Source organism: Gouania willdenowi, chromosome 19 (assembly GCF_900634775.1).
Source record: "Gouania willdenowi chromosome 19, fGouWil2.1, whole genome shotgun sequence".
In the NCBI taxonomy this organism is placed as follows: domain Eukaryota; kingdom Metazoa; phylum Chordata; class Actinopteri; order Blenniiformes; family Gobiesocidae; genus Gouania; species Gouania willdenowi.
Genome location: NC_041062.1, coordinates 106,714 through 123,656, shown reverse-complemented (window position 1 = coordinate 123,656; position 16,943 = coordinate 106,714). Strand labels below are relative to the sequence as shown.

The following is a 16,943-nucleotide window of genomic DNA, read 5'->3' as shown; positions in this document are numbered from 1 at the left end:
GGGCGTGTGACGTCATCACGTCATGTAGCGTCTGTCACGCAGCAGGGAGCCAAGTATGACGCACATAATGGCTGTTTCTTTGTCAGTGTCGCCCTCTAGCGGCCATATTAGCAACTGTACGGTTTTAATTTTTATATTGAAACAGTTTAAATCTCTGTCCTCAGTAGAATCACTCTTTATATATTTATATATATATATGTATGTGTGTAGCTACTGTATATATATAAACATGTAGCCGAAATATCACTTCATTAGTTTTTCCCAGAACCAAATCATAGTAAAAAAAACTTTCATTCATAAACTTTACAGTTCATTATGAGAATCGAATCATAAATAGTTTTGTTTCAATTATTTTATTCAATTAATTCAACCTTTAGTTCAATAAAGTTTAGTTTTTTTTTTTTTTTTTTTAGTATTATTATTTAATTACTTTGGAAAGTATTTATTTTGATTGTTTTTTGTAACAATTCATGGATATAAACCTTGGTTATAACAGTTGTGCAGGAAATTAATTTATAACATGTAACAATCATTTACATCCACAAAAAAATGTGACAAAATTGTGTTCTTTTAATTATTCATGATTATTATTCATAGCAGCAGAGATTAAATGATGCACAAATACCTGACAATAAACACTTAGGTCAGCATGAATTATATATATATATATAATTAACCGTACACTATAGAAAAGCTGTTGTTGCAGAAATACATTTGGCAATACAAGGAAAATATATTAAACAGAATTTACTACTTGTACAATATAAAAATTGACTTTTGTTGTGTTTTTTTTTTTACATTTTTGGGAAAAGAGCATTTTTTTAAATATTCAATTTGAATCAACACAGTATGTAAATGTTTACATAATAATTATTCTGTCCATCTTATTAATGATTTGACTTCAACGTTACACCTTCATTTTTTAAAAATACATACATTTTTGTTTAAAATATTCTGAAAACCATTAAAAAAAGATGAGTTGCATTCTTTAGGTTCACATGGAACAGAAAAGGAAAGTTTTCATCCAAACAGTTTAATGAAGCATGGGTGGCAGTACGGCTTGTTCTCCTGCTCCTTGAAGCAGCCTTTGCTCAAGGGTTTTAGGCAGAAGTGGCACACAAGGTGCTGGGGGTGGAACTTGGCGCCCATAGCGGTGACACAGCGTCCCAGGATGGGCTGCTGGCAGGCCTGGCACACGCTGCCACGGGACTGATGGTAGTGGGCCTCACACAGCGGCTTCCCCTCATGTTCAAAGAAGCTTCCATTGACAAAGGGCATGTAGCACTCCTTTAAAAACACATTATAAATATATAAGTATAACACTCCTAAAAACACATTATAAATATATAAGTATAACACTCCTTTAAAAACACATTATAAATATATAAGCATAACACTCCTAAAAACACATTATGAATATATAAGTATAACACTCCTAAAAACACACTATAAATATATAAGTATAACACTCCTAAAAACACATTATGAATATATAAGTATAACACTCCTAAAAACACACTATGAATATATAAGTATAACACTCCTAAAAACACATTATGAATATATAAGTATAACACTCCTAAAAACACACTATGAATATATAAGTATAACACTCCTAAAAACACATTATGAATATATAAGTATAACACTCCTAAAAACACACTATAAATATATAAGTATAACACTCCTAAAAACACATTATGAATATATAAGTATAACACTCCTAAAAACACACTATGAATATATAAGTATAACACTCCTAAAAACACATTATGAATATATAAGTATAACACTCCTAAAAACACACTATGAATATATAAGTATAACACTCCTAAAAACACATTATGAATATATAAGTATAACACTCCTAAAAACACACTATGAATATAAAGTATAACACTCCTAAAAACACACTATGAATATAAAGTATAACACTCCTAAAAACACATTATGAATATATAAGTATAACACTCCTAAAAACACATTATGAATATATAAGTATAACACTCCTAAAAACACATTATGAATATATAAGTATAACACTCCTAAAAACACACTATAAATATATAAGTATAACACTCCTAAAAACACATTATGAATATATAAGTATAACACTCCTAAAAACACACTATGAATATATAAGTATAACACTCCTAAAAACACATTATGAATATATAAGTATAACACTCCTAAAAACACACTATGAATATATAAGTATAACACTCCTAAAAACACATTATGAATATATAAGTATAACACTCCTAAAAACACACTATGAATATAAAGTATAACACTCCTAAAAACACATTATGAATATATAAGTATAACACTCCTAAAAACACATTATGAATATATAAGTATAACACTCCTAAAAACACATTATGAATATATAAGTATAACACTCCTAAAAACACACTATGAATATATAAGTATAACACTCCTAAAACACATTATGAATATATAAGTATAACACTCCTAAAAACACACTATGAATATAAAGTATAACACTCCTAAAAACACACTATGAATATAAAGTATAACACTCCTAAAAACACACTATAAATATATAAGTATAACACTCCTAAAAACACATTATGAATATATAAGTATAACACTCCTAAAAACACATTATGAATATATAAGTATAACACTCCTAAAAACACATTATGAATATATAAGTATAACACTCCTAAAAACACACTATGAATATATAAGTATAACACTCCTAAAAACACATTATGAATATATAAGTATAACACTCCTAAAAACACACTATGAATATATAAGTATAACACTCCTAAAAACACATTATGAATATATAAGTATAACACTCCTAAAAACACACTATAAATATATAAGTATAACACTCCTAAAAACACATTATGAATATATAAGTATAACACTCCTAAAAACACACTATGAATATATAAGTATAACACTCCTAAAAACACACTATGAATATAAAAGAAAAAACACTCCTAAAAACACACTATAAATATATAAGTATAACACTCCTAAAAACACACTATGAATATATAAGTATAACACTCCTAAAAACACATTATGAATATATAAGTATAACACTCCTAAAAACACATTATGAATATATAAGTATAACACTCCTAAAAACACACTATGAATATATAAGTATAACACTCCTAAAAACACACTATGAATATATAAGTATAACACTCCTAAAAACACATTATGAATATATAAGTATAACACTCCTAAAACACATTATGAATATATAAGTATAACACTCCTAAAAACACACTATGAATATATAAGATAACACTCCTAAAACACATTATGAATATATAAGTATAACACTCCTAAAAACACACTATGAATATTATAAAGTATAACAAGTCCTAAAAACACATTATGAATATATAAGTATAACACTCCTAAAAACACACTATGAATATATAAGTATAAACACTCCTAAAAACACACTATGAATATATAAGTAATAACACTCCTAAAAACACACTATGAATATATAAGTATAACACTCCTAAAAAACACATTATGAATATATAAGTATAACACTCCTAAAAACACATTATGAATATATAAGTATAACACTCCTAAAAACACATTATGAATATATAAGTATAACACTCCTAAAAACACATTATGAATATATAAGTATAACACTCCTAAAAACACATTATGAATATAAAGTATAACACTCCTAAAAACACATTATGAATATATAAGTATAACACTCCTAAAAACACATTATGAATTATAAGTATAACACTCCTAAAAACACACTATAAATATATAAGTATAACACTCCTAAAACCCATTTTATGAAATATATAAGTATAAACACTCCAAAACACACTAAAATATATAAGTATAACACTCCTAAAAACACTTATGAATATAAAGTATAACACTCCTAAAAACACATTTATGAATATATAGAGTATAACACTCATAAGAGAACACACTATGAATATATAAGTGAACACCACCTAAAAACACCTATTGAATATAAAGTATAACACTCCTAAAAACACATTATGATATAGAAGTATAACCTCCGAAAAACACATTATGAATATATAAGTAGAAACACTCCGTAAAACACGACTATGAATATATAAGATATAGGGACACTTCTCCTAGGAAAACACATTATGAATATATAAGAGAACACTCCTAAAACACATTATGAATATATAAGTATAACACTCCGAAAAACACACTATGAATAGTAGTTAACACTCCTAAAAACCACTATGAATATAAAGTATGAAACACTCCTAAAAAACATTATGAATATATAATTATAACACTCCCTAAAAACACACTATGAATATAAAGTATAACACTCCTAAAACACATTATGAATATATAAGTATAACACTCCCTAAAAACACACTATGAATATAAGTATAACACTCCTAAAAACACATTATGAATATATAAGTATAACACTCCTAAAAACACACATGCTATGAATAAAGTATAACACTCCTAAAAACACATTATGAATATATAAGTATAACACTCCTAAAAACACATTATGAATATATAAGTATAACACTCCTAAAACACATTATGAATATATAAGTATAACACTCCTAAAAACACATTATGAATATATAAGTATAACACTCCTAAAAACACACTATGAATATATAAGTATAACACTCCTAAAAACACATTATGAATATATAAGTATAACACTCCTAAAAACACATTATGAATATATAAGTATAACACTCCTAAAAACACACTATGAATATATAAGTATAACACTCCTAAAAACACACTATAAATATATAAGTATAACACTCCTAAAAACACATTATGAATATATAAGTATAACACTCCTAAAAACACACTATAAATATATAAGTATAACACTCCTAAAAACACACTATGAATATATAAGTATAACACTCCTAAAAACACATTATGAATATATAAGTATAACACTCCTAAAAACACACTATGAATATAAAGTATAACACTCCTAAAAACACACTATGAATAGATAAGTATAACACTCCTAAAAACACATTATGAATATATAAGTATAACACTCCTTAAAACACACATTATGAATATATAAGGATTAACACTCCTTAAAACACACTATGAATATATAAGTATAACACTCCTAAAAAACACACTATAATATATAAGTATAACACTCCAAAAAACACACTATGAATATATAAGTATAACACTCCTAAAAACACACTATGAATATATAAGTATAACACTCCTAAAAACACACTATAAATATATAAGTATAACACTCCTAAAAACACACTATGAATATATAAGTAAACCACCCTAAAAAACCCACTATTAATATATAAGTATAACACTCCTAAAAACACATTATGAATATATAAGTATAACACTCCTAAAAACACATTATGAATATATAAGTATAACACTCCTAAAAACACACTATGAATATATAAGTATAACACTCCTAAAAACACACTATGAATATATAAGTATAACACTCCTAAAAACACACTATAAATATATAAGTATAACACTCCTAAAAACACACTATAAATATATAAGTATAACACTCCTAAAAACACACTATGAATATATAAGTATAACACTCCTAAAAACACACTATGAATATATAAGTATAACACTCCTAAAAACACATTATGAATATATAAGTATAACACTCCTAAAAACACATTATGAATATATAGTATACACACTCCTAAAAACACATCTATGAATATATAAGGTATAAACACTCTAAAAACACACTATGAAATATATAAGTATAACACTCTCCTAAAAAACACATATGGACTATATAAGTATAACACTCCTAAAACACATTTATTTAAACATATAAGTATAACCACTCCTAAAAACACACTAAAAAATATATAAGTATTAAACACTCCTAAAACACATTATGAATATATTAAGTATAACACGCCTCCTAAAAACACACTATGAATATATAAGTATAACACTCCTAAAAACACACTATAAATATATAAGTATAACACTCCTAAAAACACACTATAAATATATAAGTATAACACTCCTAAAAACACATTATGAATATATAAGTAAAACACTCCTAAAAACACACTATGAATATATAAGTATAACACTCCTAAAAACACACTATGAATATATAAGTATAACACTCCTAAAAACACATTATGAATATATAAGTATAACACTCCTAAAAACACATTATGAATATATAAGTATAACACTCCTAAAAACACACTATAAATATATAAGTATAACACTCCTAAAAACACATTATGAATATATAAGTATAACACTCCTAAAAACACATTATAAATATATAAGTATAACACTCCTAAAAACACATTATGAATATATAAGTATAACACTCCTAAAAACACACTATAAATATATAAGTATAACACTCGTACAATAAATCACACTACACAACATTACCACACGTACCCTACACACAAAGCACTGTGGGTGCCAGAGTGAGTTCAGAGCTGAGATGTAGTTTTCCAGAATGGGTTGACTGCAGCCATGGCAACGAGAAGCAAACAGGGTCAAAAAGCACTGTTGGCAGAACTGCTGCCCTTCACGGTCATGGAAACCTGCAAAACAAAACTTTAATAGAATGTATTGCTTTTAAATATGATTCATTCTCTCATTCATCCTTTTTTGGATCGTGACCCATTTTGATATCAACAATTTCTGGCGACCCTAAAGACATTTTTTTCTAGAATTGTTTTTTGATCATATTTGAGCTCAGATGTTTTTTGTTTTTGTTTTGAACTAGATTTAAATTTCACAAAGTGAAAATATAGAATCACAGTTGCTCAAGATTGTGTTGTTTTAATCAATTAAAAAAAGAATAATAATTTAAAAAAATGTATTTGAATTTCTCTGAAAGTTCAGGCGACCGCATTTAAACTCCAGGTGACCACACATGGGGTCCTGACCCCAAGGTTGAAAAACCTGATTTAGTGGCTCCTGAATAGATTAATCTATACAGTAGTTCTTATAATTTCCAGTCATGTCACGTCTTGGATGGAACCAAGACTCTCTCTCAAGTACCCCCTGTAGTTCCATCACGTACCCCTAGGGGTACACATACCTCCATTTGAGAAACACTGGTATAGAATACAGTTGTTTAAGATTTTGTTGTTTTAATTTTAAAAACAATAATAATTAAAAAAATAAAAAATAAAAACTGTATTTCTAATCAATCTAGACATTTCAGATGACCCCATTTAAACTCCAGGTGACCCCACAGGGGTCCTGACCCCAAGGTTGAAAAAAAAAGATTGTCCTTTTAAGTAACGTGAGTGAAATGTAAACATGCCTAAATATACACATGAACCCATGCTGTGTGTAAAAGTGATGAGAATATAAAGCGTTACCTTCTTCTCCAAAGCTGCAGCTACATTTCACACAACAGAAACACTCAGGATGCCAGTTCTTATCCAGAGCAGTGACCATTTTCTACAGGAAGTCAAGTTTTAACAGCTTAGAGGGGATGAAGGGGTTCAAACTGAGATGATCAACTATAAAGTGTCCTTACATTCAGTATGGGTTTGTTACAGTGAGCGCAGTGCGGAGAGAAGAGGGTGAAATAGTCCGACTCACAGAAAGGACGTCCATCTTTTTCAAAGAAGTTGCGACTTCCTAATTCTGTCTCACATTCACTGCACACAAAGTGTTCTGGATGCCAGACTTTCCCCAAAGCTGTCACTACCTGCACATCATCATCATCATCATCATCATCATCATCATCATCATCATCATCATCATCATCATCATCATCATCATCATCATCATCATCATCATAGATTGAACAGTTCTCCTACAAACATTGCTGTTGATATATTTAAACTATAGATCATGGGTGTTGAACTCATTTAGTTCAGGTTAAATACAGACTAGTTTTAATGTCAATAGGCCACAGATTTTAATGAATGTTTGTAATTCCAGATATAAATTACAATAACCAAACATTAAGTGACCTTAAACTTACATTTACTTGATATTATGAACAATTATTTAATTTAATAGAATAGTTTGAGGAAATTTGCAGGATTTTGAAAAAGTTTTTTTCATCAACTTGAGATTAAAAAAGGACTGTGAGCGTGGGAATTAGTAAACGTTGATCCATGTGTATTTGGAGGAACTGAAGTATCTACAAATGAATTATTTTATCATTTACACAATGATACATGTTTTTTCTGTCATTTTTACTTTCTCATGCAGGCCAAATTTGATGCTCCAAAGGGCCAGATTTGGCCCCCTGGCCTTGAGTTTGACACTTGTGCTATAGATGAACGTGTTGCATGCTGTATAAAACAATTTTATAATAAAATTTAAATGGTTCTAATTAAGCATTTTAATCATTAATTATATCTCAGACAATGTTGTCTTTCTGTTCCACCTCCAGCCTCATATGTATTGATCCATGTCTGTTCTCTAAAAGTGTTCAATCAATGAAGCTCTGTGCATTATGACGTCATTATAATGATGAAACTAACCTGTCCTACAACCGGCTTCTGACAAGCTGAGCAGTTTCCCTTGGAGGACGTTTCAACACCTTGTCTGCTCAGGTCTGACTGGAGGAGTCCCAGCATGCTGTCCAGTGAGCCCCCCGATGAAGGCTGTGGGGGGGCGGCTGGTAGCGCCTGCTGCTGATGCTGAGGCTGTTGCTGAGGTTGTTGCTGTGGTGTTGCTGTGACAACAGGACTGACAGATGCAGCCGGCTGACAGGACAAAGCACAAACAGGACACGTCATTATATTCCTTTCAAGGCTATTAAAAAAAGAAGGATATGCTGTGGGAAAGATCATTTATATGACTTGAGAATCATTGATAACATATATATATATATATATAAGACTTTCTACCTCTTAGAGTTAATTTCCTGGTATTTAGAATTATTTTTATTGTAAGAAGCAACTCTCATGGTGCAAGATACAAATATGTACCATACGTATCATTTATTATAACCTGTTCATCTGTGTGTGGTTTTAATGTACTTTGAGCTTCACATTGAAATGCACTTTACCAATAAAGATTGATTAGAAATAAGATAAGTGTATATACAAAGGGAGTCACGAATATGAGAAATAAACTGTGAGAATAAGTTCTCCTTCACTTATATACAGTATATCACACTGTACAAACGTGGACTTACTGTGTTTTGGACTCTAAAGTCTGACAGCGAGGCCATCAGTTTGTCCAGTTCCAGTGTTGCTGAAGTTGCTGATGGTTTAGCTGAACTAGGAAACAAAAAAAAACAATACCACATCATTCACTCTTTTTTTATCTTTAAACATATTTACCTAAAAAATGAAATGTTGTGTGCAATAATAGATTTTATACATATTGATAAAAACTATAATGGCCAATTAGAAATATTCAAAACAACACATTTAACTGAGTGTAGTTTTCTACAATTTCTTTGTATTACTGACTATTGTCTGTTGGCTCTGATCTTAACCTATAATAAAAAAATTAAAAAAAAGATTATTTGAAAAATGTTAATGAATTGTTTGTTTGGGATTTTCAAGACGTGATCCATGATTTTTTATTTTATTTTAGGTGTTAAGCTGAAAACCTTTGCACTGAGGAGATGTGATACATCCATCATTGTATATGGGTTATGTTCTTCAGGGATCAGCTGAAAGCCACAAACTTATGTTGTTCAATAGAAAACATTGATTTAAATACATTGATTTGATACCTGGAGGACGCTGTGACCTTGTCTTTAATCTCATCTTTCTTTGAAGAAGGAAACTGGGCCAGGATCTCATCTAGTAACAAACATTAATGTCAACATTAACATAAACACACACACACACACACACATTCAGTCACTAACCTGTGATGTTAAACTGGGTTGCATTGAGTTCTTGTAACAGATGGTCCAGTTCACTCAGACCTCCACCCAACATGGAGGAGGAGAACGCTGGAGTAGGAGGAGGAGGAGAGCGTGGTTTACACACTGTGCTGCAGGACGGATCAAACAAAACCAATGTTATCATCATCATACAGACACAAACAGGAAATGCTTTTATTTTGGTGACTCTGTCTTTAATCTGTTTTGTGTTAATTTGTCAAAGTAAAATTAAGATTTAATGTGACACTGTTATTTCATCAGTATGTTCTGTTTTTGTACAGAGTATAAGTAGTCCATTTATTTATTAACCCTAACCCTGTGTGTGTGTGTGTGTGGGTGTGTGTGTGTGTGTGTGTGTGTGTGTGTGTGTGTGTGTGTGTGTGTGTGTGTGTGTGTGTGTGTGTGTGTGTGTGCGTGTGTGTGTGTGCGTGTGTGTGTGTGTGTGTGTGTGTGTGTGTGTGTGTGTGTGTGTGTGTGTGTGTGTGTGTGTGTGTGTGACGTGTCATGCGTCCATCTCCCCTCCACGGGTCACTATCTCACACACACACGTGATCAGCTGTGCTCACACACCCATCCATCGCTCACAGTCACACATTTTTCCACTGTGGGATGAATAAAGAATATCTACATCTATCTGCTGTAATTCATCCATATTTTTATTTGTTTCCTCTACTAACGCCTCCAATTCTGCTGCTTCAAATTTGTATTTTTGCTCAAATACACTCATGTTCACCCTCCATGTTCAACATAACACGTACAAAACGCTCATTTAAATAAGGGCGGTCTGCACCAGTTCTGCACGTGCACTAATCATTGCTGCAATCTTAGTGAATTCTTTGCATCAGGTGATGAAACTGTGTCACTATCAGAGACTGTTAAACAGCAGAGCACATACACTTACACCTGCCATTAATAATGTGTTTGTTTGCTTTGTTTATCCTGTAAATAGTGTTTTGGTTTTTTTTCCTAATGTGTCAACTTATTGTTACTTATTGTGTTTTCTAGCATGTACGTTTGTCATGTTAATGTATTTTATTTGTTTTTTAGACATCATGCCCAGAGGACTACAGATGAAAAATAGCCTAATGTCTAATTCTGGCTTTTTTTCTGTTTTTTTCACGTGTTTTATTAACGTGCACTGAATTACTACGACTACTTTATTTCAGTCTGCTGGACTTCTCCAGGGCTCTGATGTTTATTTGGTCCTTGTGTCAGTTTGATTTTTTTGTGAATATTTTTGTTAATTGATGCTTTTTGTTTGTGTTTAAATGGACCATTTCATTGTAGAAATCTTGAACATGTAGAAACTGCTCTTGTTTCTCCACCACATCAAACACATCAAAACCGAAGCAGAAATTCCATTTTATTATTGTTTTACACGATAGAAAACGGAAAATTTGTCAGAGATCATTTATTCTTTGACTGTAATAGTTTAATCTCAATTATGTAAATAACATTTTCTGATTAAACTGGAACAAATTAACAAAAGTTTGCAGAAATATGAAGAATCTACAAAGTTCAAAAGACTTTGGGAGACAAAATTTTATCAAACTATGTCATTAATTTGACATAAACACAGGTGAAAATGAGAACTACTGTACCTGTATAGCTTTTCAGGGTTGGAGTTCTGTGATGACTTCATCGCAGCAGAAACCGTCTGAAGGACAAACGAGGACAACGTTTTATAGAGGAGGATGCAACACAAATAAAGCTGATTTTAATTCACCCTGTAAAGAAGGAATATTTCACCTGCTGTGGTGTGTAGGCAGGCGGCGGTGGTCGGAACTGTTCAGGGTCCTGTGGGGTAGATTCTGCATTTTTGGGGGGGTCAGAGGTGAGAAGGACAGGACACCGAGGAAGAGGAGAACCTGTTCTCTCAAGGTCAGCAAGAAGGGCATCTGGACAGGCACAGATAAGGACAACAATTTAAAATAAAGCATATATAGCTTGATTTATGATGATGGTAGGGTTAGGGTCATGTTATGTAAACTAAGTCTCTGGTGGATTTATTAATGCAATAAAACTGAATATAAAGTATAACTGAGGGAAATAAATATTTTACACATGCAATGTTACTTGTAGATGAAATTCATGCAGGCAGGAGTTTTTTTTTTTTTTAAAGTTGAGATAAGACGATAGTGATGAATAGCATATGCACAGACAGTTACGTACCAAACACAACAATACGAGGACTGAGAGGGTAGTTAGGTGACTCAGATACACCTAAGGAGAAACACACACACACACACACACACACGACCCTGAAGAAGACCCTCGACAGTGTGAGAACAACACAAATTCAACTAATTATTCCCAAACATTTCTGCATTCATATACATGACATGTTAGCAGGGAAAAGAAACAAAGAAAGAGTGTTGAAAGCTGATATCTTATATGTATATGTGTATACATATACATATATATATATATATATATATATATATATGTATATGTATACACATATATATGTATGTATACGTATATATGTGTATATATATGTATATGTATATATATGTGTATATATATATATATATATATATATACTTATATATATGTATATGTATATATATGTGTATATATATATATATATATATATATATATATATATATATATATGTACATATACATATATATAAGTATATATATATATATATATATATATATATATATACTTATATATATATATATATACTTATATATATGTATATGTACATATACATATACATATATATATATATATATATGTATATGTATACTGTATATGTATATGTATAGTTTTTTCTGCTATCTGTACTTGAGTATTTATTTTTTTGGCGACTTTTTACTTTTACGCCTTACTTTTTAAAACAAATATCTGTACTTTCTACTCCTTATGCATTTGAAAAATGAGCTCGTTACTTTTAAGACTTTCCAAGATGACGTCACAACGTAAAAAGACACAAACCAACAACCGTGAAGCTGGAAGAGAAGCTTACATTTTATTAACTAATAATATTTATAGCGAGTGATAAATTATCCACGTATTCATAAAGGGAAACAGATTGAATTTATTTCCACGTACCAGTTTTCTACAAGTTCTTAAAAAAGATAAAATATATGGAATTTTCTGGTTTAAAAACCCTGTTTTATTTTTGAAGGAACATTTGTTTTTATTTTTTTACTTAAGTACATTTAGTAACATTTACTTTTGAACTTAATTCGTAAGGGAACAACTTCAATACTTTGAGTCATTTTTTATTCAAGTATCTATATTTTTACTACAATACTTTTCTGTTCCTCGGATCCTTTTCCAGCAGATGATTCACAGCCATGTGGTGGGAAATGTGTGTTTATACTAGTGCACACACACACACACACACACACACACACACACACACACACACACACACACACACACACACACACACACACACACTGCTCATATAAGGAACTAATCTTCCCTCAGTGGTAGTTTGTGACCATATTTAGAGCTACACACAGACTTGTTTGTCTTGGCCAACACAAGTCGTCTCACCCTCAGAAAACGTCGTCAGACAAAGACGTAAACTTGTAACTTTGTTCATAAAACACGTCTCAAACATGGCTGAACTCACCCAGTCACCACTGCATCAATTCATTCCAGATGTGCCCACATGTGTTTGGCTACATCTCCTCACACTGCTTAAAAAATGTAAAAATAAAAAGCACATAAACCCAACTTGGGAAGTGAAGTTCTGGAGAGGAGACGTTTCAAGGAGAGGTTTTTCTAGTTTATTGAACTTTGTGGCTTTTCCAAAGAGCAGCGTTGTCTTCAAACCTCTGTTGTTCTGGGTTTGATAATCAGTGGCTCTAGGTTTGTCTTTATCTGAGACTTGTTTATAGTAATGGATGAGCTGACTTTGAATCTAATTTAACAATCATTTATTGAGTTTGCAGGTCATGCATGATGTCAGACATTCATCTGATCACCTCTCTGTGTGGTCAGAAACCTACGGTACATCTAATGTTGATTTCAGATCATGGTTTTAACAAAGTCTCCTTTCTTTTAATCTTACATGCATTTTACATTTTTTTACAGCATTAAATCATGTTTTTTTTGCCACACAAGTGTTTGGCAGCTAGAAAATAAAAATATGTCAGAGTCAGTTTTACATATTAAACAAGTTATTTTCATTATCATTAAAGGATACATGTAGTGAAAATGTGTATCACAAAAAATGTGTTACCAATAAATAAAATAGTTTATGGTATAAGGTATAAAATCTGTCTAAAAAGTCCTTTTAATGTGTTTTTTTAAAGAAAGTACACATATTTTATTTTATTGGTAATACATTAACACTTTTTTGTCATATACATTTTCACTACAGTTACCCTTTAATATATCACTAATAATATAACTTCCCTAAAAACAACCGTTCAACCATGTTTTCAAACCAAATGTTGCATAAAGTCCAATGTGAAGTTTACAGTTTGTTTTATGATGATTTGTAATGTGTGAAGTTTATTTTAATTGCACGTTTTATTTTGAGAGGAAATGTTTCACAATATAAATATATATATAAATATGTTTTCTTTCTAGGGAGGGGCTTAATATTAACCACTCTTTTGTTTCCTTGAAGTTTTCAAGAAGCCATTGAAAGATAAGAGTTGAAACATCATGAAAGGTCCCATGAGTGACAGCAGTGAAGTATTTATGAATATTTGAAACAATTCCTCTCATAGTGAGTGAATGAGCGGCTCAGACACAACATGTTTCCTCTGGGAACAAATAAACATTCCTTCCATCAACATGGAGACAGAAAAACAGCAGCGTTACTTACCGAGATCCTCCATGATCTACTGCGATCTACTGCGATCTACTGCGATCCTTTCCGTGACTCAGCAGAAAAAACAAAGAGCTGAAAATACTCGGATACTTTCTCTGATCCCGTTATAATGAGAGAGGAGGACGTCCTTCTCTTCCTGTTCCACACACACACACACACACACACACACACACACACACACACACACACACACACACACACACACGTCATCCTGGACATTCCGAGTCCATATTTGGGAGAAAATGAAGGATTTAAAGACTCTGTGAGTCTTTGACAAACGGTGATGATTAAATGCAACATTTATTATAAAAGAAGTTAAAAAAAAATATCTGATTTATTTATTAGTAGTGGGATGATGTACAAAGTTCACGATACGATATAGAATTTAGCTCTCGCAATAATGATACAATATGTTTTGAAAAGGGTAAAGAACCCAAAAAATAGCAGTTGAAAAAATAACCAGACTTTGAGGCATATTTACATCCTACGATGACTTATCATCCAACGCAATAAGAATATTTAAAAATACCTTAAAAAACAACATGTAAGACCAAGTTTTGCACTGAAAGTGCAAAAAGTGCAACAATACAAATGAATGTAAAAACAGAGACTGACAATTCATGTCAGTCTAAAATTAAAACCAAATCATGTCATCATCATGGTATTCTTTAAATATTCCTTAGACTACATAAACTTAGCAAAGAAGGTTTTTAAAAAACAAAAAATAATTTTTAAATTAAATTACAAGTCGACACAGCTCAGACTTCAGACGTATGATAAATCATCCCACCACTAATTATAAATATATCTGATTATTTGATGTGGGGAAACTGAAATTTGCTGTAAGTCAAAATGTGTTTAACTGCAGACAAATATTTGATATAAATATTAAAGTTATATTATATTATATTTAATAAATAGTAATAAAGCTATTTTTAATTTACTTACCAATCATACAAACAACTCTCCAGTTAAACATTGTTTACTGTATGACATATTCTTACAAATTAAACAAACTTTGTGTAACTTTAGGTTATAACTCAAATAGGATTCAGTAAAGCAAGTTATTGCATCAATGTAATCTTCTAATTTTCTGAGACTCAGAGTTTAGTGTTTTCATTATAAAAAACAATGGAATATTTCACTCTATGTAATAAATCAAGATAATTCACTTTCTGATATGATTGACAGAAAATATTGGAACTTTTTCATATTCTTTTTAGATACTTGTAAAAAAATATTCAAGTCTCTTTTGTTAGAAAGTCACTTGTTCATCCCACTGTTCATTCTTAATACCTGCCAATAATTAGAAGTGATATTGATTATGTCCAATAACAGCCAAAAAACGAATATCTGACAACATCTAAAATCACTGATATGTTTTCTGATCAAATGTTCCAGCACTTCTATCTACAGGTGGTTTAAACTCACAGTAACGTTCTGTAGATGACTATTGTTCTGTTTGAGTAACATCACATGATCAACCCTTTTCTAACATTCTACCCTACAAAATAAGTAATAAATGTATGAGTCATGCTGATATCGTATCAGATCAATATCGGTATCGGCTGATACGCAAGGCTGCAATATCAGTATCATATCGGAAGTGAAAAAGTTGTATCTGGACGATACGGTTCTCTTTCAATGATTTTTGTTGGAAAGTTTGAATATTAACATCAATTCAATATTATTACCAAACAAAGTGACTCTTTATCTTGTAAATGCATCATCACAGAACTCTGATGACCATAAATCTTAATAAAGGGATATTTTCCTTCCATATCAGCTCATTAGAAAATGTGTTCCACAATATTGACTAAAAAACTCCTGTTTTGGGCATATTTCAGCAACAAAGATCTGAGTGACCATTTATCATTTCTATAGTTCCTACTTGCCTTTGGGAAAACTCATTTAAAGTCTACTTTGACAAAAAAGTATCCACATTAAAGTTTCGATCTTTGCTTTTAGAATTTTTGCGTACTCACATTTTTCTAAAAAGCTGAAAACTTAAATATGTTAGAAATACTAGAACATTTCTACCTCTTGCTCGTTCCACAGCGCTACGGTTCTTTTTAAGACAATAAATAACTGAAGGATATCAAAGACAACTTTTTAATTCTTGGTCACTTATCACTCCATGTAAATTCAGATGTTTTTTTCTGATGTAAAATCAATTATCTGATTAAAATGTATTGCGTTGAATACATTGTGACCTGATGATAAAAACTATAAAAAATCAATTCATAAATACGTCAGAG

At 30.8% G+C, this 16,943-nt stretch overlaps 1 protein-coding gene across 2 annotated transcripts; it reads right to left on the bottom strand.

The window, feature by feature from the left end:
- Positions 1-1,017: 1,017 nt before the first annotated feature.
- Positions 1,018-14,852, bottom strand: LOC114481411 (transforming growth factor beta-1-induced transcript 1 protein-like). 2 transcript variants are annotated; one of them, XM_028476224.1, is made up of 12 exons: positions 14,680-14,852; positions 12,053-12,103; positions 11,630-11,778; positions 11,482-11,537; positions 9,863-9,990; positions 9,725-9,794; positions 9,176-9,260; positions 8,517-8,741; positions 7,556-7,729; positions 7,395-7,476; positions 6,457-6,605; positions 1,018-1,287 (listed from the first exon to the last, which is right to left on the bottom strand). In XM_028476224.1, the coding sequence occupies exons 1-12, from the start codon at positions 14,690-14,692 to the stop codon at positions 1,021-1,023; spliced, it is 1,449 nt and encodes a 482-aa protein (XP_028332025.1). In that variant the 5' UTR covers positions 14,693-14,852; the 3' UTR covers positions 1,018-1,020. The 2 variants fall into 2 exon arrangements, with proteins under 2 accessions (XP_028332025.1, XP_028332027.1); XM_028476226.1 differs by lacking the exon at positions 12,053-12,103.
- Positions 14,853-16,943: the final 2,091 nt, after the last annotated feature.

Coding starts and splice junctions, on each gene's coding strand:
- LOC114481411 (XM_028476224.1), bottom strand. Junction 11,779..12,052: donor TCCTCGTATTGTTGTGTTTG/GTACGTAACTGT, acceptor GTGCCTGTCCAG/ATGCCCTTCTTGCTGACCTT. Junction 9,795..9,862: donor AACCCAGTTTAACATCACAG/GTTAGTGACTGA, acceptor GTTTGTTACTAG/ATGAGATCCTGGCCCAGTTT.